The sequence below is a fragment of the Alosa alosa genome, chromosome 6, assembly GCF_017589495.1.
Source record: "Alosa alosa isolate M-15738 ecotype Scorff River chromosome 6, AALO_Geno_1.1, whole genome shotgun sequence".
NCBI classification, from domain to species: Eukaryota; Metazoa; Chordata; class Actinopteri; order Clupeiformes; family Clupeidae; genus Alosa; species Alosa alosa.
The window spans coordinates 7122748-7148299 of NC_063194.1; the positions used below are offsets into that span (position 1 = coordinate 7122748).

The 25552-nt window shown below is 47.8% G+C and overlaps 1 protein-coding gene across 2 annotated transcripts in view; it reads right to left on the minus strand.

Moving 5' to 3' along the window:
• The window catches only part of grin2aa (glutamate receptor, ionotropic, N-methyl D-aspartate 2A, a), a 126119-nt gene that overhangs the window by 21737 nt on the left and 78830 nt on the right, over positions 1–25552 (minus strand). For both annotated transcript variants that reach the window (XM_048244976.1, XM_048244975.1), the window contains 2 exons: positions 19660–19774; positions 2948–3150 (listed from right to left, as the gene is read on the minus strand). In XM_048244976.1, the coding sequence (XP_048100933.1) occupies positions 2948–3150; positions 19660–19774 (318 nt within the window). The remainder of the gene's footprint in view (positions 1–2947; positions 3151–19659; positions 19775–25552) is intronic.

Genomic DNA, 25552 nt, shown 5'->3' on the forward strand with positions numbered 1-25552 from the left:
ACTGTTAAGAGTCGGGCAAAAAGTATATTACCGTAATTTCCCAACTATTAGCCGCATTTTATAATTTGATTTTGCAACATTTCTTTAGCCATGAGGTTAATACACAGGGACAGTTAATATAGTATTCATATGGTTTTGTCTTTTTAACTAGCATAAAACACTGTCCAGTGGCTTATGCACAATTACTGTAGATTAGATGTGCATCTTTGAAGTCTCATGAAGCCACAGAGGTTGTACCAGGATAGAAGCACGCAACCTTTGTCATTTCCAAACTCCCCAGACTCCAGAGACCCCTACCCAGGCCCACTAAGGCGCTCTTGAGACCTGTCCACACATCATGGGACTGTTATCACCGCGACAGCAAGCAGACTGTACACATGATGAGAAGACGACTCCCTTACATGTGGTCTGCTTCATCAGCATCCGCTGCAGCGTCAGCGTCAGCAGCAGCACCGCGTTGAGCGAGCCCGCTTGTATGTTTTTACGATGACTGACACCATACTTATGCTGTTTGTTATGAGGGGGTTCGGATCCTGTCTGTCTGCCGAACATTTTTGTGCAGCGCTAGGATGAATGGCACAGAGCGCTGACTCAGTATTTGACTATCCATTCAGCAGAAAAAAAAGAGAGCCAAATGGGGCCCCACAGCAAATCCCTGCATTACACGCAGAATATCAAAACTCTGTAGCCACTGCACCAGTCAGACTGTGGAGAGAGTAAACAGTGAACACCAAGCCATGCTGTGGAACAACTTATACCATGGACACTGTGGAGCATGGTGTGTTGTTGTGTTGTGTTGTGTTGTGTTGTGTTGTGTTGTGTTGTGTTGTGGTGTGGTGTGTTGTGGTGTCCTGCTCTGTGTTGTGGTGCATTGTGTTGTGGTGCATTGTGTTGTGTTGTGGTGTGGTGTGTTGTGGTGTGTTGTGGTGTGTTGTGGTGTGTTGTGTTGTGGTGTGTTGTGGTGTGTTGTGGTGTCCTGCTCTGTGTTGTGGTGTGGTGTGGTGTGGTGTGTTGTGGAGCGGCCTCCTGCTCTGTGTTGTGGAGCGGCCTCCTGCTCTGTGTTGTGGAGCGGCCTCCTGCTCTGGGTTGTGTTGTGGTGTCCTGCTCTGTGTTGTGGAGCGGCCTCCTGCTCTGTGTTGTGGAGTGGTGTGGTGTCCTGCTCTGTGTTGTGGAGCGGCCTCCTGCTCTGGGTTGTGTTGTGGTGTCCTGCTCTGTGTTGTGGAGCGGCCTCCTGCTCTGTGTTGTGGAGCGGCCTCCTGCTCTGTGTTGTGGAGCGGCCTCCTGCTCTGTGTTGTGGAGCGGCCTCCTGCTCTGTGTTGCGGCCTCCTGCTCTGGGCTGTGCTATGCTGTACTGGGTCGCTCTGCTCTACGCTTTGCTCCAGTGCTTGTTGCGAATGCTTCCACATGCATGAACGAACAGCGGCCCCCTTTACCCACTGTAGCCCTCCCGCCTGGCCTGACCGGCTCTTCCCCTGTGCCCCTTCTCCTCTCCTTCACTGTCCTCTCCTTCACTCTCCTCTCCTTTCCTCTCCTCCGCTCTCTTCTCCTCTCTTTTCCTCCTCTCCTCTCCTCCGCTCCACTCTGCTCTCGCCCGCTGCTCCCAGCCTCCAAATGAGCACTATTGCTGCCTGACTGGGCATCGGGCTGTCGGAGGGTAAGGCAGTGCAAAGGCACTGGCCTGTTAAGTGGACATGTGTGGCAAGCATGAGACACGTGTGCTGTGTGTAATGTGTGTGTGAGTGTGTGTGTGTCTGTGTGTTTGTGTGTGTCTGTGTGTGTGTCTGTGTGTGTGTTCGTGTTTGTGTGTGTGTGTGTGTTTGTGTGTGTGTGTGACGTGTGTATGTGTGTGTGAGTGTGTGTGTGTGTGTTTGCGTGCGTGTCTTCTTCAGTGAGGAAGTTCTGTGGCTCAGTCATCACAGAGCTTGTTACAGTGATCCTCGGAGATCATATATTCTTTGCCCTATTTAGCACTCCATAAAGCACAGTGGTGTTCAGGCCCTGTGTGCATTTCTTTAGGGGAGGGTGGATATTATTCAGCCCTGCCATTAATCACTGAAATACACCCCAATGGGACTCAGAGAGAGGAGGCCATTTCACAAGATCCATTTAAACAAAATGTTTAAATGTGACTGTGTGTGTGTGTGTGTGTGTGTGTGTGTGTGTGTGTGTGTGTGTGTGTGTGTGTGTGTGTGTGTGTGTGTGTGCTGCATATCTAATCAGCCTATTAAAAGCCTGTAAGCTGTGCTGGGATCATGTGGAACGTGTAATGTAAGTGCTGAATGCAGTCGCGGGGTCAGAAAGGGAGACCAGCTGGGACATCCTCAGGGGGTCTTCAAGAGTCCACGGCCATTAGCAATGTTTTGTGCAATATAACAAATAATGAGTTTTATTCAGACCTGCATGTTTTGTTTAAAAAGTGAGACAAAAAAGGTAACAAAGCAGGGGAAACTAACAAAAGTATAACAGTTTGTGTTTATAGAGAGAGAACCCAGAAAAAGAAACGCCAGTGTTCTTCCACTATGGCTCTTGCCGTTTGATGAAGTGGGGCATTTCAGGTGAAGACGAGGCCCTGAATGGGGGGAAATGGGTATCAAATGGAGGGAATATGAGACAGCCAGGGAGGAGGAGGGCAAGAGAGAGTGATGGGGTTTTAACCATCGAATGGAGAAAATGGTGTAGCAGCAGGAGATGAGGCATGGGGGACGAGAGCGAATGAGAGACACAGATACGGATGGAGAGAGGAGAGAAAAAGAAGGAGGGAGAATAAATAAAAAAGTGGGATAGAAAGAATAAGGGAGGGATGAACAGCCAGCGACAATTAAGAAGAAAAGTGGGAGATGGAGAGAGGGAGAAACGATTACCCAGTGAGAATAAGGAAGAGGAGAAGAAACGAAGGAGTCAAAAAGTAAAAGAAAAGAGGAGTAGAATGAGAGAGAAGGACACTTACTCTTTGATGTACTTGCGGCAGGGCACAGAGTTCCTCATGCAGGTGCCGGTGCGTCGCTCCACATTCTCCACGATGACGAAGGGGGCCTCCTCCAGGGTCACGATGCTCAGATGATTGTCGTCGGGCTCGGCGTCGCCAAACGCGTTGTAGCGTGGCCACACGGGGAACTTCAGGGTCAGGGTCCGGTTCTCCCACTTACCCATCTGCAGAAGAGGAGAGAGAGAGGGAGAGAGAGGGAGGGAGAGAGAGGAAGAGTGAACCGAATAGATAGAACCCGCTCCCCTTTTCCCTCGATACACCCATGGGGCAAAACCACAGAGCACAACAGACTGTGACACAGCTCTCTTGAGCTCACACACATACACACACACACAGCTCACTGGGGAGCAGAGAATCATATTGCATGACAGCGCATCAACAACAAGGACAACATATCCATCACTGGCCTGTGCACAGTGGCATATGCATGCTCTGCAGCAGCTTGTGGAGGACAAATCTAGAACCAACTCAGGAAAAGGTGCATAAATACCAGAGAATGGGGCCCAGGTAGAGGATGACAAGCATAATTTATTTACTCCCATAAATAAGCATACATACACTCTTAAAACAAATGTGTTGAAAACAACACAACGTGCATTGTGCACAACACATCTTTATGTCCAGATAGGGACAACACATTTTTTGTGTCACATTCGTTTTTAGAGTGTATCAGAGATGTAGACTTTTATTTGTTATGGGTGTGTGTTTCGACATGTATGGATGCACAAGGTCTCTCTGACCCAAATAATCTTGCTTGCATATGTACAATACCCATTTATATATTATTATATACTATTATTTACATAGTATTATATATAGGAATGTTTGTATGCTTGACTGATTGAGCTCCTGTTTAAGAATGTCCATCCAGGTCTTGTGCAATGTGCACCCGCGCCCTGCATCCATGTGAGTGTGCTGGGAGAGGGGTGTGATATGAGGCAGATTTGGGCCGACTGCACTGCAGGGCATGTGTCAGGCGCGCCGAGGCGTGGTGATGAGATCGATAGCTGCCGTGACGTGGCATGACGTGGTGTGGTGTGGAGTGGCACTGGAGTGACGCTGCTGGAGTGGCGCTAACCCGCACACCACAAAACATCTGGGCTAATGCTGCTAATCCCATCGCTGTGTCACTGCAGTGGAGAATAATCCTGTTCCACCCATGCTCTCTCTCTCTCTCCCTCTCTTTCTCTCTATCTATCTGTCTCTCCATCCCCCTCATCTTCTTCCTCTCTAAGAGTCTCTCCCCCAGCAACACCCCCCCTACACACACAAACACACTCAAATGCCTCTCAGAATATGACAGTGACCAAAAACCCGCTGCGCTAATTTTGTGTACCACTGACGGACGTGACAGCCACCGCAAGCGAGAGAGAGACAGAGAGAGCGAGACAGAAAAAAACAGAGAGAGAGAGAGAGAGAGGAAGACAGAGAGAGAGAGACAGAAAAAACAGAGAGAGAGAGAGAGAGAGGAAGACAGAGAGAGAGAGAGAGAGAGAGAACCACCCAGAGCCACTTATCCAGGTCAAGCAGGCCTCGCAGTGGACTGACACTTAGCATCGAGGCCTGTTGGCGAGCCCGGGTCAGGCGCGGGTCCCAATAACACCGCCAGGCTCCATGCCCTGCCTTGGCGCCTCAGCTGGTGACGGCTTCTGTCCACCAGGCTTTTGTTTTGCGATGTGTGATTAATGCATTAAGTCCATCTCTGTCGATTCAAGCTAATGACAAGGGTGTGTGTGTGTGTGTGTGTGTGTGTGTGTGTGTGTGTGTCTGTGTGTTTGGGGTGATCTGTCACTCAGTGGACTAAAAGTGGAATAAAAGAGTATCAAACAGCATGGCTTTGTTTGCCAGTGATGAAGAGAGCGGGAGGGACAAGATAACCCAGATATCATCGGACTTGCCAAGCGGTCCCGGAGCGGGCGTGGCCCGGAGCCGGCACGGATCCGTCAGGTGCTCGTCAGATCAGGGCCAGATGCATTTCAAAAAGCTGTTATCGGCGAGCGCTACGAGGCGCTTCCACGGAAAGTTCTACGGAAAGCACACCCTAATTAGTCTCATCGGAATAATCAAAGAGGATTTACTTTCGCGTACGTCACAGCAGATGAAAAGGCCTCATTGTTTCGTTTATTTGCCCAGGTCTCGCAAAAGAACATCCCTCCACTTTCATTCGCATTGTGCCAGGATCAGGGATTCAACTCTACGTAATGCCGCCCTGAAAGCCTGTAGAGCATAGAAATAATTCCCTTTGGCTTGTACATGTCAATACCCATAGTGCTCGCATTAGAAGTGAGACGGACGCGGAATACCTGTCCTGCATCCCGATCGTGGCATGTCGAGGTCCCGTATTGATGACGAGCCGACGAAGCAGAAGAGCCGCTGAATAATTCAGGTTGTTTTGAAGGCCGGTGATGTCACCACGCCTCAGAAATATTACGGAGCCGACCATGCCAGTGGCACATGGGAAACAGCGGCAGTGCTCCGTGTGATAAATTGTTAATGTAACAGGATTCAGAAATTGCAAATGTTCACTCTTGCCCCCCTCCTCCCTCCCTTTTTTTATCTCTTTCTCTCTCTCTCCCTCTCTCTCTCTTTCTCTCTCTTTCTCTCTCTCTCCCTCTCTCTCTCTCTCTCTCTCTCTCTCTCTCTCTCTACCCCTCATGCACTCGCTCACTTGCCCCCTCTCTCCCTCCTCCTCCCCTCTGTTACACTTTGGAGCATTCAAGCATTCAAGCTGACTTTACATAAAAAAGTGCGCTGCCTTTGAAGTTCTTCTTGAACTGCCCTTCAAAACTTTACACACACAGAGAGACACATGTGAGGCGCACACACACACACACATACATACGCCGCCTGCTTGTGTGGGCTCTGTCTGTCACACACCTAGTGACAGACACACACACACACACACACACACACACACACACACACACACACACACACACACACACACAGATAGTAGAGAGATAGAGAGAGAGATTCTGTTTCTCAAGCACATCACATACACATACACTCTGTCTCTTCTGCAGAACAGAGGGTGCAGGAGAATTCCCACTCTGTCCAGTCTCATTTTCCCACGTTCATTTTCTCTGACAGCAGACCCTCGTCCAGACTAAGAACACATTAACACACACACACACACACACACACACACACACATTCACACTAACACACACACACACACACACACACACACACACACACACACACACACACACACACACACACACACACACATAGTATCTGACGTGGCCCGCCAAAAGCCCTAGAGCCCAGCCCAGCCCTTCATCTCTTTAAGGCACAATTGCATTCAATTAGATTCAATCCCGGCCAGCGCATCAAAATCAATTTCAATACAACAGGCCTGCAGAGGAGAGGGGCTCCAGGAGAGAGGAGAGGAGAGGAGGAGGAGAGGAGAGGAGGAGGAAGAGGGGAGGAAGAGGAGAGGATGGGAGAGGAGAGGAGGAGGAGGAGAAGAGGAAAGAAGAGGAGAGGAGGAGGAGAGGGAGAGGAGAAGAGAGAGGAGGGAGAGCATCCAAGACACCACTCTATCTCCTCTATCCTTAAGGCCAATCTAACTCTCTATGATCATATATCATGGGCTTATAAAAACCAAGGCACGGACACTACTGTTACTGTCAATGCTGAAAGCGTGTGATTATACCCACTCTAATAAAATGCCTCAAAACAAATATGTTGCCTGTGCCTCTGATGAAGAAATAAATCGTAAATCAGACAAGTCCCCTTACAGAAAGCCTGGGGGGGTGGAGGGGGGTGGGGGATTAGGTGTAGAGATTGGCCCAGAGGTAGAAATTAGATAGGGTCCAATCGATGCAGAAAAATACCAGGGTTACACGCAACACAAACACAACAAAATGGCAGCGTTTTAGCCACTCTAGATATAATCAGAATCCGTGGACAGGCAGCCTCGGTCTCAGGCTCAGCTTGGTGGACGGAGAAGGGAGAGGGGAGGGGTGGGGGTGGGGGGGCCACTCTATTGCTCTGCAGCAGTAACATGGAGAGGTGCAGTGCATCAAAACAGCCTCATTATCAAAACAGCCCCTTATTTTCCCAGGTAAATATATAAAAAGGAAGCTTTGCAAAAGCATGTAGAATCACATTAAGATGTGCTTGTTACCCCCATCATTGTAGAAAATAGAAGTTTGTTGTTTATCTCTAAAAAAAAACATAAATACTTGAAACAAAAAAAGAAACACTCCACGCCGTAAGGACAGCTCAGTGAATGTGTGTGGCGGGGAATATGTGCGTGATTGTGTATAGGTGTGTTTCTATGGGTGTGTTTGTGTGTTTGTGTGTATGTTTGTGTCAGTGTGTGTGTGTGTGTGTTAGAGAGAGAGAGAGAGAAAGATGGAGGGAGAGAGAGAGCTTTCTCTCTATGTCTGTTTACTGAGAGTGCAGGTGGAAGTTGTCGCCATGTATGTGCTTGTGAATATGACATGTACAAAAGAGGAAAAGCAACACACACAGACACGCACACATGCACACACGCACACACGCACGCACGCACAGAAACACAAACACAAACACACACACACACACACACACAAACACACACACACACACACACACACACACACACACACACACACACACACACACACACACACACACATACAGTACACACACAAACACACACACACACACATGCAAAGACACATCCATGCACACCCACAGACAGAAGAATACAATAAAGACAGACAGGATGTGTCAGAGCCAAGACGTGGGCCTCCTCTCAAGTGACCCCAGCTATCTGTTGTAGCCGTGGGCAACCGTGACTCATATTTCATTTCAAACACCACTTATTGAATTTCCTTTGACCCCTGTGCTGCGCATAAAACAATGTGCGCTGTTATTGGTCCAAAGAGGTTTGTCCTCGATGGTGGCAGTGTATCAGGCCCGTAACCTTCACCAGAAGCTATTCATTAGACTCTGGATGACTGGCTAAATCATTAGCACCTTACCACAGGGATAGCGAATTAGCATTTTAATTGTTTGCTCGCTGAGCATTGCCATGGTCACGGAGCAAATAGATTTGGTGCCCGTGGATTGCATTCCTGTCTTTCTCTTCCAATCAGTACTGTGTTCTCTCACTCTTCCTTTCAATCTCTCTCTCTCTCTCTCTATTCTCTCCATTTGTTGCCTCTACCATCACCGCCATTCTAGACAAGGGGGTCACAGAAGGGTTTTGGTCAGATTTGTTCGGTCGAGTCATCCCCAATTCTCGTACAATGGCGTCTAAACTGACCAAAGACCTTTTTTTTTGTATAGCGAGCAATCCCAGAGCCAGGATGCCCAACCGAAGCTGCTGCGCTGCACACGGGCCATTACAACAACAAACTCCCTGCTCTAATTCAGCTCGGTAGGTAATTAAACCACTCTTGTGTTTTGTAGGGGAAGGGAAGATTGTGTGTCAAGAGCTTGCCAGCACAGCTGCCCAAGGGGGCTAACAGACAATGGGTCTATCAATATTTTCCAGCTCAAGGGTGGAATGGCTCAAATTCACTGAGCATGGAACTTGATACAGTGCTGTTTAGTCTACCTCAGAGCCGCTTAGCACCTATAAATGATTTCTGTAGAGATTTACGATGAATCGTTAAATCTCTGATATGTATTTATACCAAAGTCATCTAGAAAAAGGAATCACATTGATTTGATTATACTCTTGGTTACATATGAATGGCTTAATCCCAGTCTGTGAGCTGTATAACACAGTTTGTAAATGTAAGAACAATTTGTATTGGGATTATTGTCTGGAAAAAAAAAAGTAGGCTAGCCAATCAGCAAACTATAGGGAATATGTCGGATTTCAAACGGATCTCTATGGCGCATGTCTTGGCCAGACCATGGGGAAAGAGGGGGTCTGGAGATGTCAAGCTGACGCGTGAGGGGCCCGAATTCCTTGCTAAACAGCAGCAAGAGCACAACACCTCCCGGTGACTCAGTCTCCTCTCTTCCTGTCTCTGGAAATAACCCCAGCACCAGGCAATTAAAGAAAAAGCGGCCATAAATTCACAAACCCAAACAGCTCGATCGATGGCGACTCCGAAAAGGAAAAAGAAGAGCAAGGCTTTCTTGCACAGTCTCCTCTTCATTTAAACAATGTAACATATTGAGATAGAGAGGGGGCATGTACTCTGTGCGGCTGTGCGGCAAAGACAACTCCCACTGTTTTATTTAACTTAGCACCCTTCAACGCACTAACTCTGAGGGACGCCAGGGTTCAGCGGAAGCGAGAGCCAGCGATGCAGGGGCTCGTAGAGGGGAGTGAGGGAGGCTCCGACTGCGAATCAGACGCAAGAGCCAAGGGTGTAATCACTGATGGGAGGTCTCTAATTGCAGCGTTAGATAAGTCAACCTGTTCCTTAATGTCCCACAGACTCGTTAGCTAGGGGAAGCCTGACGCTCTGATTGGCTATTTATAGCCGCAGTGATTAAACGTGGACGGGTCGAGGTGAGTGCTGGCGGTGGTGGTGGTGTGTGTGTGTGTGTGTGTGTGTGTGTGTGTGTGTGTGTGTGTGTGTGTGTGTGTGTGGAAGGTGTGTGTGTGTGTGTGTGTGTGTGTGTGTGTGTGTGAAAGTGTGTGGATGTAGAGATGTGTTAGGCTTGCTTTGTCTGCCACTTCCTCTGACAAGAGAAATGTTTTTGAAGTGCAGAGAAGGAAGGATAGAGAGAATGATGAAGAATGAACAAAAAAAATAAAGCAAAAGAATAAAAATAAAAAATAAAAAACAAAGAAAGAAAAACTGTAGTCTATGTCTACTAACAGTACTGGCAGGCATACCCAGAGCTTCATCACACACCCATGGCCACAATCTACGACAACCTTCCCTTTAATTAAAGGCACCGTAGCAGCAGCGTGCGATACCATACCTCCACACTGATGCTGCCCATCTCCCCCTCTCTCATCTCCCTCCATTGCTATTGCTATGGGATGCACTGATGCTGTCAGTGATGCTACTGGAGCCTATTTACTGGTACTGGTGCTTAAACAGAAAGGGACCTCGACCTCTTCTGCTGCTTCCCTCGTCGCCTGACACCTGAAAACCCACTCTCCTGTCAGGTGGGGTCAAATGATCGGCGGCGGCAGTGGCACATCCCTGGGAAGGCGTAATATTCCAAAGCTAAGCTGAGCGTCGCTGCGTATTAAACGCCCCCATCACTGGTAAATGGGACGGGCCCAGCGCAGTTAAAAAGATGGCGCGACGTTTTAATGAACTCTGACTGAACAATATAAAGTTGTGTGGCGAGGGAAAGGTGTGTGTGTGTGTGTGTGTGTGTGTGTGTGTGTGTGTGTGTGTGTGTGTGTGTGTGTGTGTGAGAGGAGGCAACAGGGAAAAGGGGCAATGATGGGAGCTTATTCGCGGCTGCTGCTGCTGCTGCTGCTGCTGCTGACGCTCTCTGTAGCCAAGTCACTTGGCCAATTCACCGCGGGCCCTAGCGAGGTCGCCCAGATAGGCGGATTAGTTCGAGTGGGCCGACATTCCATTACACCGCCGGACAATAGCATCAAAACCATCAGCAATACCCAGATTTATAGGCAATATCAGGATGGGTCCCTCTCTCCCCTCCCTCTTTCCCTCTCTCTCTGTCTCTCCCTCCTGTATTTCTTTGAGCTAAGACCAGCGTGACAGGGCAGTCCTTCTCTCCGGAGGGCCCTCTTTGGGCACGTTGCTGGCCTCCAACTAAATCAGACAACACAAGCAATTCACCTTCAGTCAAGTCTGGTCGAGGAGACAAAAGGCCTGGGCTCAGAGAGGGGACATGCACTCCCACAGAGAGATGGAGAGATAGATAGATAGACACAAGAAAGAGAGAGAAGAGAGTGAGAGAAAGATTTTCATGTGGGATGGACAGCGGTTGGTGACAGCTCTTTTCGACGGGATTGGGAGGATCAGTGTGTGTGTGTGTATGTGAGTTTTGAAAGTGCCGCTACATGCGCCGACACGAAAACACACACACCTGGCTATGAGGACACCTGCCGGCAGCCATTATTCTAGGGGATAAATAACCAAATAACAAAATGAAGGCGACAGCCACTCTCTTCCTCAGACAATCCCCCAAACGGAGGCAGATGTCTTGTTTTAACCGCTGAGCCCTTATTAAGTGACGCACCCATGCAGCGCATGACGGCTATATTCCAAACGACTCTCCCTCTCTCTCTCTATCCCTCTCTCCCTCTCTCTCTCTTTGGTAGCGGTGGATGATTGAAACAATCCTTAACGCATGAGTGAGCTCGGCAAAACACCTGCATTCCTCCCGTACCCCATAACACCTTCCCTCAGCGGCATCCTCGTGCCATCCTTGATCCCAGTGGAGAGAGAGGGCGGCACGCTGACACCCCGACGTCCGTAATTGCCCCAGAACGACATCTTGGCACAACAGCAATCTTCGCCACACTCCTCTACACACGTTCTCTCCGAGGACAGCTTTTCACACTTTGCCGGTGCTCAATCAGTGCATTATGTCGGATTAACGTCCTATAGAGACGATTTTTCCTTCTTTTTCCCCCCGCGGTGGTAGGATAACTTTATCACTGTGTCATTGTCTTACTACAGTTTTATCTTATTGCACAATTTCTTGCCAGTTATAAAATCCTCATATCTAATGCAGCTCTCTCTCTCTCTCTCTCTCTCTCTTTCTTTCTCCCTTATTCTTGCTGCTGGTATCCAGGAACTCTCTGGAGGGTCAGTCGACTTGTATTTGATCGATACTGATTAGGTTAGCAGGCCTTTGTCGTTTGACATTGTCATGGATCATTTTTCCACCTCCGTTTGGCTATGTCTATTCTGTTCTTTTCTGCATTGTACTTTCACTGCTTCAACTGTGCTGATGTGAGAAGGTTATCACGCAGGTCAGAGTTGGCCTTTAGCAAGACTGTAGCAAGAGATAAATATTCCAACAAAAATAAAGAAAAACAGGCAGTAAGCTTATTTAGCCTTTTTTTACCTTACACTTAGCCTGGGTGTTCCCATGCTGCCTTGCGCGCGATTTGATTCACGCTGCTAAGGCAGCCTGGAGACCATGGAGCAAATTTTCGCCTGAGATAGGGAACCAATCACAGAACAGGTGGGAAAGCAAGACGATGATGAGCTATGCACAGACGCATTTGATAGACATCCGTGGCACCCAATAAACGGATCTGGGCATTTTTTTCAAATACGAGAAAATGAACGTTTGGTTCCCAGACCACGTCTCATTGAGAAGTGGTGGCGCTAGCCAGGCTACCTTACACTGCTAACTTGATCCTTTGGAACACAGAGTGGATGTCTATAGCCTGTTTCATATTCATGTTTTCAACTCAGTTGGTAAGGTTCTGAGCAGAGATGTAAAAGTCCAGCTTCAGAAAGTAAAGTCCTGCCATGTATCGGTCCTACCACTTCTACTAATTAGCTGATCTGCCTGGCCCATATACATTGTTTTTTCTCTCTCACTCTATCAGACAGTCACACACACACACACACACACACACACACACACACACACACACATATTTATATATATATATAATTTTTCTCCCTCACTCTCAGACAAAGTCGTGCACACACAGGCACATATTTCTGCTGCCCATATCTCATATGTTATGTCAACAGACACCTCAACCATGGTAATCATCCTGCGGGGCAGCAGAGCCCGCAGACAGACAGCTGGGGGCAGATGGAGAGGTGGTGCATAAAATCCACCCTCAGCAACCACACGCCGGCACACTACGAGCTCCACGGTGGGTGTATTACCAGCCCCAGGCCTGCTCTCTCTCTCTCTCCCTCTCTCTCTCTTTCTACCTCTTTTCCTCCTCTTCTCCCCCCTCCTCTCCCCTCTCTGTTGTGTTTCTGCTTTTTGGCCTCAACCCTTTTCAATGTTTCTCTCTCTCTCTCACACAGGATGCTATTGTTACCTAGGTTACTGTCTCCTTTACCCCCTCTCTCTGTACTTCATTTCTTTTCCATACTATCTCTCCTTCTCTCCCTCTCACTATCTCTCACTTTCTCTCCCTCTTTCTCTCTGTTTCTCTTTCTCTCTCTTTCTCTCTCCCTCCATCTCTCCCTCCATGTTTCTCAGCAGTAGCCCCAGTGGGCCGGTGGCAGGGTTTGGCGGTGTTGTGGTTGATGTCATCCCTCCCTCTGGTGGTGTGGGGTGCCTAGCAGTGGCCGTGCTGCGGCGCCGGTAGGATCCGTTTCACACCGCCTCCGTTTACAACAACTGCCAGCCACAGATTGGCCACTCACAGCCAGTCCTCTGGGCCCCCCTCCACACCTCCACCTACCGCAGAGCATTAAGCTGTTCTGGACCTATGCCTATATGTGTGTGTGTGTGTGTGTGTGTGTGTGTGTGTGTGTGTGTGTGTGTGTGTGTGTGTGTGTGGGTGTGTGTGTGTGAGAGAGAGTGTGTGTGTGAGAGAGAGAGTGTGTGTTTGTGTGTGTGTATGTGTGCATATGTGTGTGAGAAGAAAAAAAAAACTATGAAAGATGGAGGCTGGGAAAATATTGAGAACATGTGATTGTGCATGAGAACAGTAATCATAAAAAGCATGTGTTTGTGTGTGTGTTTGTGTGTGTGTGTGTTCATTGAATTATTCATTAAATGTGCTCATGTTATTGCATTATGTGCATCATACAGTTATTGAGTTATTGGCCTGTGTGTGTGGTGTGGTGTGTGTGTGTGTGTGTGTGTGTGTGTGTGTGTGTGTGTGTGTGTGTGTGTGTGTGTGTGTGTGTGTGTCTGTGTCTTTTAATTAACTCTGGACATCTTTTTTCCCCTCTGCGTCTGTGTGTATGTGTGTGTGTGTGTGTGTGTGTGTGCTGGTCAGTGCCCTCTCCTAAGCTGGGCCAGGACCATGCTGATAAATATCTTTCTCTGGCCACGGCTGGGGTCAACATCTCTGAGCCGCAGCTCTGTCAATAATGAAATTCTCAGGGCAAACTTGGAACAAGTGCTGGTGTTGGTGGTGGAGGAGACATGGAGGGGTGGGGAGGGTGTAGGGGGCCCTGGCAGATCCGAGGGATCAGATTTTGATTAACTCCAAGTTCAGATGCTATCAAAGCTCATGGGAAGCAATCACAGCTCCTGCTAGGAGCCACAGGGGATTAACCGTTCTCTTCAGCCTCATATTTGGTACAGGTGCAGGGGCATAACATCCACATCAACACACACACACACACACACACACACACACATACACACACACACACACACACACACACACACACACACACACACACACACACATGATTGGAATGGTGCTTGATGTGACTGACAGTTGGTAAGTAAACACCTTGTTTTTAGATCACTTTACGGTGACTACTATTACTTGGCAACTTTGATTGATGTTGCACCTGGGAGGAATGGCAGGCACTTGTCAGGCACAGGTCCTGAATTTCCCCTTGGGGATCAATAACGTATCTATCTATCTATCTATCTATCTATCTATCTATATATCTATCTAGCACTTGGAGAGCGGCGCATGACTCTCTCTGATGGTCCTCTAATTAAAGTGCTATTGTGCCTTATTTACATCTGCGGGGTCCACAGGCGAGATAACGTAGGAAAACAATTCAATTCAACTTAATTCAACTTAATTTGTTTTTATATAAAACCATAACATGAATTTCTCTCAAGGCGTCTTGCAGAGTCCACCTTGAACTTAAACCCCTTAGAGGCCAAAGTGTATGCACTGCCATATTATTATAAGGTATTGACTTGCTGATGCATGGTCCTATTATGTTTTCTACAAGTGGAAGTGGCTGTGTTGGTGTTTGTGTAAATGTATCTGTTTGTGCTTTCATGTTTTCCTGTGTGGGCTGCATAACCAAACGAGAGTGTTTGTTTGTGCGTAGTTGTACATGGCTATATAGCATGTCTGAATGTGTGTGTGTGTGTGTGTGTGTGTGTGTGTGTGTGTGTGTGTGTGTGTGTGTGTGTGTGTGTGTGTGTGTGTGTTCATTGGCAGTTTGTATTCTGCTCACTTATTCAAAGCTCCATGTACCACAAAGGCAACAACCTCTGCAGGAAGCCTGTTAGCTTTGACACTATTAAAATATGCTAGTCACTCGTAACCACCACGCCATCCCATCAGCATAAAAAGTCACACACCTACCCACTATCACTCATAAACACACACACACACACACACACACACACACACACACACACACACACACACACACACACTCTCTCTCACTCTCACACACACACACACACACGCCTCTGTCTGATGTCTGCTCTCCGCAGCTCCATCCCCCAACACCACCAACACCAGCAGCAGCAGTAGCAGGGCCTGGAGCCCTTCCCCCCCCTCAGGTCCTGGGTACTCATCCTCTTTCCTCCCTGTTTTGCTCTTTTCCTTGTTTGTATTTTTTCTCTCTCTTCCAGTGGGTTTCTCTTTCATACACATACACTCTTTCTCTCCTCCACTCACTCTTGCTCCTTACTGTCTTGACGTTTTAGCATTATGTCGTCCTCCTCTCTCTCTCCTCCAGTTTTTGGTGCTGTCTTCGTGCCCTGTTAAAGTACACCCGTTCTTTCTCTCTCTCTCTTTCTCTCTGTCTCCCTCTTTCTCTCTTTCTCTCTCTCTCTCTGTCTCCCTCTTTCTCTCTCTCTCTATGTCCCACCATCCCCTCTCTCTGTAGAGTATTCAGAACAGTCATGTCACAGCAGCTGCAGCACAGAGGCCTCCAGGATGCCGTGAATACTTTGTGCTGGAGGTGAGTACTCTATGTGACAGTGAGTGTTAGGTAGCAGGGCCTTCTGCATTAGATGGGGCCGATGTTGGCTAATGTGCTAAATATGGAGATGCTAAGTGTCTCTGGCTCAGGGGTTCATGAGTTTAACAGCCCCCTAGAAAAAAAAAACATGGATAGAGAAATCGATGGCATCAGCAAGACAGCTGTCATAATGCATGCTGATTGCGGGAGCTTGGATCACGGAAAGCAATGCGGGGGTTAATCACAGTTGTTTGTATGAGGGCTTCATTTGCATAGGAGCCGGGTGTTTTGCACTGGTTTAATGCACCTGAGGGTGTATGTGTGTGTTTGTGTGTGTGTGTGTGTGTGTGGCAGTGTGTGTGTGTGTGTGGGTGTGTGTGTATTTTTCAACACCACGCCAACAACAACAACAACACACACACATAGACACACACACACACATAGACAAACACACAAACACACACACGCACAGCAGCAATCATATCCCACAAGCCAGGGTCAATAGAAGTTCACTTCAGTTAAGTGAGTGGATGGTGGCGCCATTGTTTAAACTGCACTGCTCATGTTCTGCAAATAAAGTTTACTTCCATGGCTCCAACAAACACTGACGTGGTGTCATTATGAAGGGCTGTCGCCTCGCAGGGCTGCGTCCCTCTGAGATCTCATTTGGCAGAGGCCTCCTCGTGACTCTGGGCTGCATGACGCAAGCACAGCACAGCACAGGGCCAAAACGAGCAAGAGAGAGTGAGAGAGAGAGAGAGAGAGAGAGAGAGACAGAGAGAAAGAGAAAGAGAGAGGGAGAGAGGGAGAGAGAGAGAGAGAGAGAGGCCAGGAGTGCCGACTGGCTCCAGGTTAGTGAGTCGAGTCAAAGGGGGGAAAAAAAGAGAGAAAACAACCATGTGAGGAAAAAGACCTTGCACACAGGGCCATATACTTCACGCCTGTACTTTCTTTTAAATCACTGCAGAAATATAGAGGAGTGGGACCGTTTTCTGCTCCTCATCGTCTTTATTTCGCCGCTCCGGCGTGGTGATCTATGTTGCGGCTACTGCCGCGTGAGAGTGCACAAGAGCGGACTTCACCAACGCACAATATGCTTTATGGCATGCTGACCGCAGCAGTTGTGGCCACGTCCTGGTCCTCCCCACCCACCTACCCACCCTTTCTTTCTCCATGGTGTGAGAGATTCTGCAGCGCATCTGTGCATTAAATCACTTCCTGGCTTTTGGTCTTTGCTCACTGTGGCCTGCGCACTGATGAATTGGCTTTGTCAGATTAATATCAACATAGTGTGGTGCCAAACTGCATTACGCTCCTATTATGGCCCTCAGAACAATACATCTGTCATAGCCTCCAGTCTTTACCTTCCAAACCCCCCCCCCCAAACACACACACACACATACACACAAACACACACACGCATGCACACACACACACACACAAGCAATCACACACACAAGCACACACACACACACACACACACACACACACACACACACACAGCGGACACACTCACAGGGAGCTAGAGAGAGAATTGCTCCAGCCATGCAGATATGGGGGCGAGAGCTGGCACTATTCATTCTCATTTCTTTCTCTCTCTCTCTCTCTCTCTCTCTCTCTCTCTCTCTCTCTCTCTTTCTCTCTCTCTCTCTCTGTCCGCCTTTCCATTTAAAACAGGTGCCAATATGTTCGACAAAAAAATTGAGCCCTCGCTAAATTATTGCCCACTGGAACATTTTTTCAGCAGGCTGTGCATAGTTTCTGTGGTTGTGGAGAACATAGACTGCAGGGGTTTTACCCTCTTTAGTTTGTGTGTTGAAATCAGGGAATGAGTAATGTTGTTTGTTCTCTCTTGTTTTTGCCATGTCATCGTGGTACATCCATTTAAAGAACCTCTTTTAGGCATTCAGATCCCTGCGAAATGAGATTAGCCTGTGGAAAATCAATCTAGCCAATGTTTGAAAACAGCATTAGCGAAATTTGGGAACGATCTCAATTGTCTGCCTCCGAAAATTGTGTCCAGGGGGCGAAAACACAATGAAACCTTCTCGTTCGCCTCATCGCTTAAAATGGCACCCAGCTTGGTTCTGTCTCTTTTTTACTCCCTCCTCGTTTTTTTCTCTCCCTCTTTTTCTTTCCCCCCATCCCCACACGGCCGCCGCCCCCCCAAGTCCTCTGCTTTAATCAACATCAACAGGCAGCCAGTTGACATGGAATTAATTAATGTTATCACTTTCATGTGAATTCAATTTGGCATCCCAGCAGCTTGATCTTTGCTGCTGTCAGATTGCTGACGACAGAGGAGAGCGAGCGTAAGATTTGTTACTGGCCACTGGGCAAGATGGAGACATAGAGAAGAGAGAGAGAGGAAGAACGGAGAGAGAGAGAGAGTGAGAGAGAGGGATATGTTGCAGAGGTGAAGAGCTATTTTTAACCGCCGCCTCTCGACCCCCACCACTGAGCTCGCTGCCACAAAGGACCCTGTCATAGGAGCCGAGTGTAAGCAGCTTTGGCTGCCTCTGACCTTCTTTGAGGTAAGTGTCCGGGAAGAATGTATGGGCAAGGGCCCATTTGACCCAACACGCTCAAGCCTCAGTCTATTGGGGGGGTGCTTGAAGTACCACAGTTAAACTTGGAGTGACTTCACACCACTGCGATCTCAGTGTCTGTCCGGTTTGGAAATACTGTAGGATAATCATGTGAAATAGGATGAATTTCATTGCTCCAGGAATCAGCAGCAAAGAATTTCGCAGCAAAAAAAAAAGGAAGACCAACAGACAATAGTGATTTAAAATTTGCTGGCTTTTCTTGGAAACAGGTGGACGGAAATAAAAAAAAATGTAATGGTGAAAACTGATGACAAAGGAGTTGCAGAGCAAACAAAGCCTCCTTTAAAAAAAATTAATAAAAAAAACGCTCACAGGGATTTCTCCCGGGTCGTCTTTAGTCAGCTCTTTCGGCCACCCCACTAACGCACCTATCACACAACCCCAGCAGAACAAAACGGCATCTAATGAACCCAAAGTGAGATATTATGATGAGCCACCAGCTCTGCAAATTCCCCGGGAAACTAGCAGCGGTCGGCATTTCCAACGGCTCCGCATCGCTCCCAATGGGCCCCTCGTCCCCGTCCACTCCTCCCCATCTCGTGTGAGACACTCGGGGCCCTTCTTGCCGTGATTAACTGACCCGGCTGGATACCTCGGTACATTACGGTGTATTTTTTTGCAATAATGGTTTTGGTAAGCGAACGCCGTCTCTCTCGGTGCACCTATTCTCAGTTTGCCAATTAGTGCCTCGCAACTATTGACTGAATTACAGACTAGATCCTACGGATCAATTTCACCCATTGTTTTGCTGTTCCAATTATTCTAGCAGCTTTGCTCACATTGAACCACATCCCTTCTGCGGGGCAGAGAAAGGGAAGTGAGGCAAATGGTTCCACACAAGTCATGGAGGGTCAGCTCATAATATGTGGGCGTCTGTTTGGTGGACTGTGTGTGTGTGTGTGTGTTTGGGGGGGGTGGCACCTTGAGCACTCTAGTGCCACCATCAGGCCAAAGTTGGATGTGGTTGGGGGTTCTGTTCAATTGTGATATCCATATCCACACACACACACACACATACACACACACACACACACACACACACAGATGAAACCAATCTCTCATTATTACTTTCAGCTCCATGGCTGAAAGGAAGAGAGGTAATTACTGCGGTGACACACTTTTACACTGTTCCAGGGTGTAATTAAAATGGAGGATTCATGGCTTCCTAATACTGTGTGAACAGTTGTTAATGACGCTTTGCTCCAAGTAAGAGCGGCGAAATGAAACTGTGACTGTGATGGTGTGCTTAAGGAGGTCAGGCCACTGACTGTACTGTCACTGCTGCTGCTACTGCTACCGCGGCCCTCTTGAATAGAGATGTTGGAGACGGGGATAATGAAGCGTCTCTTACCTTCTCCCACTCTCTGTCCTTGTTGAGGACAATGACCACCAGCTTGGGGTGCTCCTGGTAGCCGTCCTCCGTGAAGGACAAATCCCTGCCGTCCCAGGTCACGTTCATCATGTACCTGTGAAAGACAAAAGAGGTCGTGAGACGTCTAAAAATAGCACGCTGATACGACACAAATGATATATCCATCCACCAAGGGGGAACATGATGGAGGGGAGAGAGAGAGAGAGAGAGAGAGAGAGAGAGAGAGAGAGAGAGAGAGAGAGAAGAAACACTGGAAATTTCTATACGTCAAGAGGATCACAATAATATATAAAGGTCATTTTCCACAAAGCATGCGCGCGGGAGACAAAAAGGGAATTAATGGGCTATCTTACTACTAATGAGTGACCAAAATCAGACGTCACGATGAAAAATCTCCCCGCGGTATTCTTAGTATCTGGCGAAAATCTACATGAATCATTGAAACACTCCCTTCCCTGACACATGGCCTCGTCCTGTTGCGAGAAAGAGGTCCAGCTCAGTGGCCAGAGATCTCAGAATGAGGCCCGAGAGAATGGGGAGAGGAGCAGGAGTGGTCAAAAAAAGGGGGTGTAGGCATAAATAGATAAATAAATAATAAATAACAACTAGCTGATTTTTTATTTGGGGGCCAAGCAGAGAAGCTGCGAAGGCTCCCATTGTGTTTCTATGTTTTCTTATTATTACGCTTCCGCCATTGAAGTCTATGGCAGCCCATAGAACCGTCTGGTAAAAAGTTGTGAAATTTGGCACACTGATTGGGGACAGTCCAGTGATTAATTTCACCAAGATTCATGCCGGCACCTTGAGCACTCTAGCGCCACCAACAGGCCAAAGTTGGATGTGCATTCACGCACGTAACTTTTGACCCGTATGGCCGTTTGTCAAAAATGAGGTATTGTTGGAATCCTTGGACCTTGGGCCGAGGTCAACGCACCCTATGATGTCAATTTCCGCCATGATGGATTTTCCGCCATTTTGGATTTCATCAAAAACACTAAAAAGTCTTCACAGGTCACAAATTTTGTCCGATTGACACCAAACTTAACAGATATCATCTACAGACCATGCCTCATTAATGCATTGCTTTTTGTCTTTGGAACTAAAACCGTTCATGCGTAACAGCCAATCGAAGTTTGCGGCAAAGCCGCCAAACAGGAAGTGAGCTCATATCTCAGCAACCCATTCATCTATCATAACCAAACTTAATACATGGCCTCAGGACCCAATCAGGAGGATGCTCAAGAAATCTGGTGACCTTTGACCTTTAGGGGGCGCTGAAATTAAGAAACATGCCTTTTGGCCTGTAGCGCTGTTGTGCTTAGAATTAAAATGCACTAGAGGTGTCTGGTAATACTGTTGGAGGGCCTTAGGCCGACCCAAGCCAACTTGTGATGTCATCGTAATTGATTCGGCCGCCATATTGGATTTAATCAAAACATGTACAAGCTTTAGCGAGGTCACAAATTTCAGCGATCCTCACCAAAATGGACAGAGACCATCTTCAGACCATAACCTATCAATATATTGCTTTCTGGAACAATTGACAAAAGCATTCGCCTGTAACAGCCAATCAAAATTGGTGGTGAAGCCGCCAAACAGGAAGTGAGCTCATATCTCAGCAACCCTGCCATGTATCATAACCAAACTTACTACATGGATTCATTAGGAGGACGCTCAAAAACTTTGGTGACCTTTGACCTGTAGGGGGTGCTGCAATTATCAATATTGCATTTTGATCTGTAGTTGCTGATGTGTTTTTGTTTTTTGATGTGAAACTGAAGACAACATGTTCCATCCAGTTCATTCTAATGCGTGCGTGCAAGGGCGGGGCGGGGCAGGACGGATTGGGACGGGCAGGGGTGATTAGGTGGGGGGGGCTGGCTGGCGGAGGCGGTGGCAATACTCAGCCCTGTTTCAGCCCTACAAAATCAGCTATGTTTTGATGTGACACTTGTTGAAAGTGTTGCTCACGGGTGTCTGCTGAGTTCTATCTTGTCGCCGTGGCTACTCCGGCCTATTCTGCTTGGCCCCCTCATTGCTGCTTGCAGCTATATTTATTTATTTTGTTGCTGTGGCAGGATTTCTGACATCTCACATAGCATGCATGTTCCTGTCATTTTACCTCATGTGTGAGGGGATGAGAATCACTATGACACATTCCCTCTTTCTCATGCAAGGTTGTGTGTGTGTTTTGTGTGTGTGTGTGTGTGTGTGTGTGTGTGTGTGTGTGTGTGTGTGTGTGTGTTGTGTGTGTGTGTGTGAGTGTAAGTGTGTTTGTGTGTGCGCATGCGCATATGTTTGTTTGTGTTTATGTTTTTGCCATTTGCCCCTAGGGACCTTGGAGTGGAGATGCTCTTCGACACATTCAACACCATCTCAAATAGCACCAGAGCACACATAGCCAACACACATACACAACACTTCCTCTCTCTCTCTCTCTCTCTCTCTCTCTCTCTCTCTCTCTCACACACACACACACACACACACACACACTTTCTTTTTGTCTCTTTCTCCATCTCCAACAAGCATCTTCACAATCTCCACCTTCTGAGCAATAAACTGATAAACACAAACACCACCTTCTAACTCCCTTGTCAGGTAAGTGCTGAGCTAAGCTAACATACATGAAAGCTAAACTAAGCAAAGCTAAACTAGGTAAATTAGCTATGCTATGTTAAGCAACTGTAAGACACATTGAGCTTAGAAGCTAAACTAGCTTGTTCTTTTCTGCCTGCACTCTGTTGAGTTGAAAAATATGAACAGCAGCCCTGATCGATTTGTCTTGGGAGGATGGCTGGTGGCTGAATAGGCTGCGTTGGTCTGGCCCTGTTGAATTGATTGGGCCCATTCAGGGGTGGGCGGAGCAGGGAAGGGCGACAGCCGGATAGCAGTCACCACATATATATTGTTGGATCCAATACATCAAACTGCAGCGAGGAGAACCCGGATCGATCACGCCCCACTATCTCCCTTTACAAGATGCTTTCCAGTCATGACGGGAGACCCGCATCAGTTAACCTCGCCCTCTTTCTTGAGGTTTTGCCTGGCCAATTTTGGAGGCCCCTTGCTGCAAAGGCAAGGATCCTCACTGGCATACCACCGGATCACTGCAGTGTCCTGTGTCCAATTACTGACCAACCACAACTTCCACCTGGGCACAGTGGTGTGTGTGTGTGTGTGTGTGTGTGTGTGTGTGTGTGTGTGTGTGTGTGTGTGTGTGTATGACTGTGTGTATGACTGTGACTGTGTGTGTGTGTGTGACTGTGTGTGTGACTGTTTGTGTGTGCATGCATATTTTAGTGTAAAAGTAAGTTTGACTCTGTGTGTTTTTGCATTCTTCAGTTGTTCCATCCCCTGGCCAGGAACCAAAGAAGGGTCAGTTAAAGCCTCAAGCCACACGTCGCCTGAGACATAATGGGTAAACGGAGACAGAGAGAGTGTGAGAGAGAGCTGCAGGGTCACAAACAGCAGCGTACATGCTTGTTATGGGTGTGCTGTTGGACCACAGCTTTTTAGGAGCCTGCTGGACCAAAGGCTGACCACTTCTAGCTTGCTGGGTCAGAACATCTCTCTCTCTCTCTCTCTCTCACACACACACACACACACACACACACACTTTCTTTTTTGTCTCTTTTCTCCATCTCCAACAAGCATCTTCACAATCTCCACCTTCTGAGCAATAAACTGATAAACACAAACACCACCTTCTAACTCCCTTGTCAGGTAAGTGCTGAGCTAAGCTAACATACATGAAAGCTAAACTAAGCAAAGCTAAACTAGGTAAATTAGCTATGCTATGTTAAGCAACTGTAAGACACATTGAGCTTAGAAGCTAAACTAGCTTGTTCTTTCGCTCTGCACTCTGTTGAGTTGAAAAAATATGAACAGCAGCCCCTGATCGATTTGTCTTGGGAGGATGGCTGGTGGCTGAATAGCTGCGTGGCCTGGCCCTGTTGAATTGATTGGGCCCATTCAGGGGGTGGGCGTGAGCGAGGGAAGGGGCCGAGCCGGATAGCAGTCACCACATATATATTGTTGGATCCAATTACATCAAACTGCAGTGCGAGGAGAACTCGGGATCGATACGCCCCCACTATCTCCCTTACAAGATGCGTTTCCAGTCATGACGGGAGACCCGCATCAGTTAACCTCGCCCTCTTTCTTGAGGTTTTGGCCTGGCCAATTTTGGAGGCCCCTTGCTGCAAAAGGCAAGGATCCTCACTGGCATACCACCGGATCACTGCAGTGTCCTGTGTCCAATTACTGACCAACCACAACTTCCACTCTGGGCACAGTGGTGTGTGTGTGTGTGTGTGTGTGTGTGTGTGTGTGTGTGTGTGTGTGTGTGTGTGTGTGTGTGTGTGTGTGTGTGTATGACTGTGTGTGTGTATGACTGTGTGTGTGTGTGTGACTGTGTGTGTGACTGTTTGTGTGTGCATGCATATTTTAGTGTAAAAGTAAGTTTGACTCTGTGTGGTTTTGCATTCTTCAGTTGTTCCATCCCCTGGCCAGGAACCAAAGAAGGGTCAGCCAAGTCTCGTCACACTTCTGTCGTCTGAGGACATACGGTAACCGGAGACAGAGAGAGTGTGAGAGAGTCAGGCAGGGTCGTCAAACAGCAGTGCGTGTTGGGCGTTTGTTATGGGTGCTGTTGGACCACAGCTTTTTTAGGAGCCTGCTGACCAAAGGTTGACCAGGGCGCCTCTAGCTTGCTGTCAGAACAGGCCACAGACTCTGACCTGACTGGGTCAGCACGGCCCCCTACAGAACCAGCAGAACACGAGCGACCCGACCCAACCCAACCCCCAACCAATGTCACAACAGCCTGGGGACCAGCGGGATCCATCCACAAGCTCCTCTACCATCCATCTCTCTCTCTCTCTTTCTCTCTCTCTCTTACAGACCATCATCTGCACCACTCTCTCCTCTCCACTCTCTAATTGTGCTTCATTATTAGAGGTCATCACAGTGCCTATTCCACTCACCTGTACCTCATTAGGCTCTTGCTTCATTAAAGGGAAGAGCACTAGCAAACGGCACCACACCTGGTCCCTTATGTTCACTGAGATAATTTCAGTGGAGGTTTTGAGATTTGGAGACATTACCAGAAAGATTGGGAGGTAAAAACAGAGGGGGGTGTGGAGGTGAGGAGGACTACACAGCAGTAAATAAGACCTCCAAATCAGCTTTGAAAAACTCAGTCACTCAGAATTTCAAATTTTTGTTCCAAAGCACAGGGTGTACTTCTTCATGTTCAGGGTGTACTTCCTCATGTTCAACAACAACTATACAAATACGTGACAGGAAACAAAAGAAGACTAATTAAGATTAAGATTATGTTTTTAAAGCTGTACTGTAAGTTCTAAGTCTTGAGGTTGAATTTGAACTTAGCCATACAATGTGCACACACACAGTGCACTGTCCACTGCCAGAATCAATCATGTGCTTCACCACATTCATGAGGTGGCTATTTTTACATGAATAATTGCCATTGACCCCTGGCAGAGCCATTCTCTCGACTGTGAAACAGAACATGTACACTATATGACTTGTACGTTTCAAACCTAATAAAAAAAAAGCACGCAAATATACACAAAGCATGTTTTTTTTTTTTTAGAGAGAAGACATGGGTGGTGGACGGTAACGCCATGAGAGGCTGCGAGTGTGTGTAGGGTCGGCTTCAAAGCGCTCTTTCATTAGACTCTCAGATGAAGAGGGCAGACGCTAATGAGACGTGGCAGGAGGTCTCCGCGAAACGTATAGTGGAAAGCCATCATAATTAGCGGGCACATCACTTCGGCCGAGAGCCGTGGTCCTCCCACCCACGGCGCCCACAGCGGCTCAACTACATCTTAAATGGACTCGATCAACA